We start from the raw sequence: 3,816 nt of genomic DNA, 5'->3' as shown, positions 1-3,816 counted from the left end.
AGGTTGGGGCAAGGGGGGGGGGGGGGCGCGGCGCGGTGTGGAAGGTGCGAGGCGCAAGCACAGTCACCTGCCTCGTTCGCACGCTGGAGGGGGGAAGTGCAACCAGTATGCAGGCGATGGATAACGCATGGAGTTGGGTGATGGCTTTGCCTGCGTGCGCCCCCAGGTTCAGCGTTTGGGCTGCGGGGTGAGCCGACCGCCGGCCTACTCCTTGATATAACCTGTTCGTGACAGGCCGCAGAGCGCCATCAAGGCGCGCCCCTCGCGCAGCCCCGCCTCGTGCACACGGCCCAGGAGCCATTTTTCATGCGGGGCCCCACCTCTGCGGGGATGATCTGCAGCAGCGGCAGCTCCTGCACGAGCTGCTTGGGGGCCTGCCGCGTCAGCTGGCCGGCGTCGTGGTCCCAGGCAGCGCCCTCCAGGTACAGCCCGCTCACGTAGCACCCGTGCCTGAGGGAGAGCCGCCAAGGGGGCAGCAGGGTCGGCAACGGCGCGTCAGCGGCGATGAGGGAGTTGTCGGTGCCTGACTGCAAGTTTGCCTCACGCAGCCGCCTCGGCAGGCCGGCGCAATGAATCTGTGCTTTGGCCCAGCCCCTCTGCAAGGTGGGTGGGAGCCGGAAGCGGCCCCCCTCCTGCTTGACCGACCACCGGCCTGTTGCGACGCGTGCGATCCGTGACCCCTTCCTGCCCGCCCGCCAGCCTGCCTGGCCGTCCCCTCGCCAAAGCCGCCTGCCCGCCCGCCTGCCCGCGCTCCCAGGCCGCGCCCGCGCACCTGGGCCGCTCCTCGACCTGCCCCGCGTCCGTGAGCCGCGTGACCTGCGTGTACAGCCGGCTGCGATCCAGCGGCCAGCCCTTGTCGCGGCACGCCGCCTGCACCAGCGCAGCCAGGTACGTCTCCGGCGCGTGCAGCCCCGCCAGCCACATGACTTTGGGCTCGCCGCCCTCCACCCACGCCGCGTACTGCTCGTGCCGCCGCGCAAACCACGCCATCCACGGCCCCAGCGGCTTCTGCGTCGGCGGCGCGAGGCGCCCCCAGGCGGGCGGCAGCTTGCCGTTGGCGAGCGCGGCGGAGAGCTCCTCCAGGGGGCCGCTGAAGCCGACCTCTCCTGACAGGGCGCGCTGCAGGTCGTGAAGGCTGGAGGCCATGGCCGCCGACAGCGCGTTCCACCGCTCCAGCTCCTGCAGCAGCACGACCTGCAAGGGGGCGGGGGCGTAGCGGGTGAAGAGCAGCGTGAGGGGAGGGGCGACGGCGTTGCGGCGGTGTGATTGTGGCGCGTGCGTTTGGGCAGCATCCAGGGAGACGGCAGGCGCGTCTGCAGGCGGTACCTGAGCCGTGCAGGCTGCACGTGCGAGTCACCAGACCGGCGCGTCGGCGTGGGCGTGCCGTATAAGGCGCACAACCGTGCCCCGCGCCCACCTGTGTCGGGGACGGCACGCCGATGGCCTTGCGGATGAGCGGCACGTCAAACGGCGCCGGCAGCCGCCCGTGGATGTCGCGCGCCACGCCCGCCACCAGCTCCTCGCGGCTGCGCGCGCCGCCAGCCCCACCGCCGCCCCCGCCCCCGCCGGCGCCGCCGCCCGCGCGGGGCTGCAGGTCGACGAGGCCCGCCCAGAGCGCCTTGGCCGCGGCGGTGTAGTAGGAGATGTCGGCATTGGCGTGCAGGCCGAAGACCTGGGGGAGGGGGGACGCGCCCCGAGGGGAGGGGGTATTGGCGCACGTGGGATCTGCGCCATTGCTTGGTGCGGTCTGGCGACCGGCTGAGATGCTGCCAAGGGCCGCTGCATACAGCGGGGCACACGTTGCAACGAACAGGAGAGCGCTTGCTCTATCGCGGAGCCGCTTATACACACACACACACACACACACACACACACACACACACACACACACACACACACACAGCTCACACCAATACATGCACATGGCTGTCGAACCGTGCCCGCAACACCCGGCAGCCGCGCACCTCCGGGCTCTGCACCAGCGGCAGCGCCTCTATCGCCCGCAGGTACGCGTCGCGCGGCCCCGGCTGGGGCACGTCGATGGCGCCGCCTGGGGCGCCGTCCCTGGGCGCGTAGAAGTGGAAGGGCTGGCAGGCGTCGAACAGGAAGTCGCCCATGTACTCCTCCAGGTATGTGGTCAGCACGCGCCGGTCAAAGCTGTCCGACACGCGGCCGCCTGGTGGTTCAGGAGGGGTGGAGGGTCGGCGGGCCAGGTAGTAGAGGGGAGAGGTGGAGGGTCACCGGGCCAGGCTGTGCTTGATAGGGGCCACGGCAATTGGTTTTAAACTGCTGCGAGATCAGGGGGAGGGGAGCTCCGGATGTATTGCAGTCAGGGCCACCGCAGCCCAGCTGCTGAGCTGGCAAGCGCTCAAGGGCTCCATCGGGCAGCCCTAGCCGCCGGCTGCACGTGGCCGCAACGGCGTGCGCCTCACCGTACATCGCCTCCCCTATGAGGTAGCGCAGCGTGCCCCAGGGCACCGCCGCCGCCTCCTGCTGCCGGAGCAGCGCCTGCTGCTGCTGCTGCTGCTGCTCCTGCGCCAGCGCGGCCTTAGTGAGGTAGGTGCTGATGAGGGCCATGCTGATGCGGAAGTCTGTCTCGCTGAAATCGTAGGGCACGTTCCAGCCCAGCTTGCCGTACTTGCTGCGGGGGGCGGGGCGGGGCGGGGCGGGAGGAAGAGGCCAGGAAAGGGTTTGGAGGGAGCGCACGCAAGGTGGCAGGTGCTGCCTGTGCTTGAGGGACTCGAATAAGGGTACAAACAGCTACGCCACAAGAGTGCTCACTGCTGTCACATGACTTCCAGCAGTTTGTGTTGCTGTCGCTTTCCGTCCGTCGCTTTTTCTGGGCAGGGCACAGCGACAAAAAATTGCACCCATGCTTCCCCGGCCGGCTCTCTCGTGCAGCGACGTGAAAGGCACGCGCCCGTGCGCCCCCCGCTCACCGCCGCTCCTGCACCACGGCGTGGAAGAAGCCCAGCACATACACGAGGCTCCTGAACGCGGGGTGGGGGCAGTCGTCAAGCAGCTCGTCCGAGATCTTGCCGTAGGACTGGCGCAGGTTGAGCTTCAGACCATTGGGCGGCTCGGTCACCACCTTGAGCGACCGCTGGGGGAAAGGGACATGGGGTCAAGGGCGGGGGCAATGGAGGTTGTGTGGAATCATCACAATGGAAAGGGGGTTTTAGACGACGCATCGGTCTTGCATGCCGAGTGCTGCCACCTCCCAGACAAAACTTGGCCTTTGCCATTTGCATGCCGTTGCTGCCCAGATGCGGCGGGCGAGGGCGTGTCCATCAGCACGTGGCCGTCCCCACCTGTAGCACTCCCAGGGGGAAGGCCTCGCAGGGCTCCGTGGTGAGCCACAGCCTGAAGTCCTTGTGGGGGCGCGCCAGCCGCTCCAGCAGCTTCTCAAGGGTCTTCAGCCACTTGGGCAGCAGGTGGCAGTTCTGGGGGCAGCAAGGAAAGGGGGCGGGGTCTGCGGCAAAGGTCCCGGAGTGAGGCGGGCGTCTGGGGCAGCGGCGAGCAGGCGGGTCAAGCGGCGAGACAAACGTGCTGCCTAGGCCCCAGACTGGCGCATGCGCAAGTCTCAGCGCCAGCGGGCCCCTCGTTGCCACGGCAAGCCTGGCACCCGCCTAAAGCAAGAGACATCTCTCCCCCCCTGCACGCGCCTGCAGCATGACCCAGAGGCCCCTCTGTGCCCCTGTCTCCACGAGCTCCACTGCCTTGGGCCCCATGCCCTGGCCCAGGGCCATGTACTTGAGCTTGCCGCCAGGCTTGTAGCCTAGGGCCTCACCCAGCCTTGAGGGGACGGGTGGGGAG

At 68.9% G+C, this 3,816-nt stretch overlaps 1 protein-coding gene across 1 annotated transcript in view; it reads right to left on the bottom strand.

Moving 5' to 3' along the window:
• Nucleotides 1–3,749, bottom strand: part of MNEG_12829 (Dynein-1-alpha heavy chain, flagellar inner arm I1 complex) — a gene marked incomplete at both ends in the record, with an annotated part of 4,665 nt that extends 916 nt beyond the window's left edge. The window contains 8 exons of the mRNA XM_014038698.1: nucleotides 321–450; nucleotides 773–1,194; nucleotides 1,418–1,672; nucleotides 1,965–2,176; nucleotides 2,433–2,641; nucleotides 2,940–3,103; nucleotides 3,312–3,443; nucleotides 3,678–3,749. Of these exons, the coding sequence (XP_013894152.1) occupies nucleotides 321–450; nucleotides 773–1,194; nucleotides 1,418–1,672; nucleotides 1,965–2,176; nucleotides 2,433–2,641; nucleotides 2,940–3,103; nucleotides 3,312–3,443; nucleotides 3,678–3,749 (1,596 nt within the window). The remainder of the gene's footprint in view (nucleotides 1–320; nucleotides 451–772; nucleotides 1,195–1,417; nucleotides 1,673–1,964; nucleotides 2,177–2,432; nucleotides 2,642–2,939; nucleotides 3,104–3,311; nucleotides 3,444–3,677) is intronic.
• Nucleotides 3,750–3,816: the final 67 nt, after the last annotated feature.

Source organism: Monoraphidium neglectum, assembly GCF_000611645.1.
Source record: "Monoraphidium neglectum strain SAG 48.87 unplaced genomic scaffold scaffold03462, whole genome shotgun sequence".
NCBI classification, from domain to species: domain Eukaryota; kingdom Viridiplantae; phylum Chlorophyta; class Chlorophyceae; order Sphaeropleales; family Selenastraceae; genus Monoraphidium; species Monoraphidium neglectum.
This window is presented reverse-complemented; position numbering and strand designations above follow the sequence as displayed.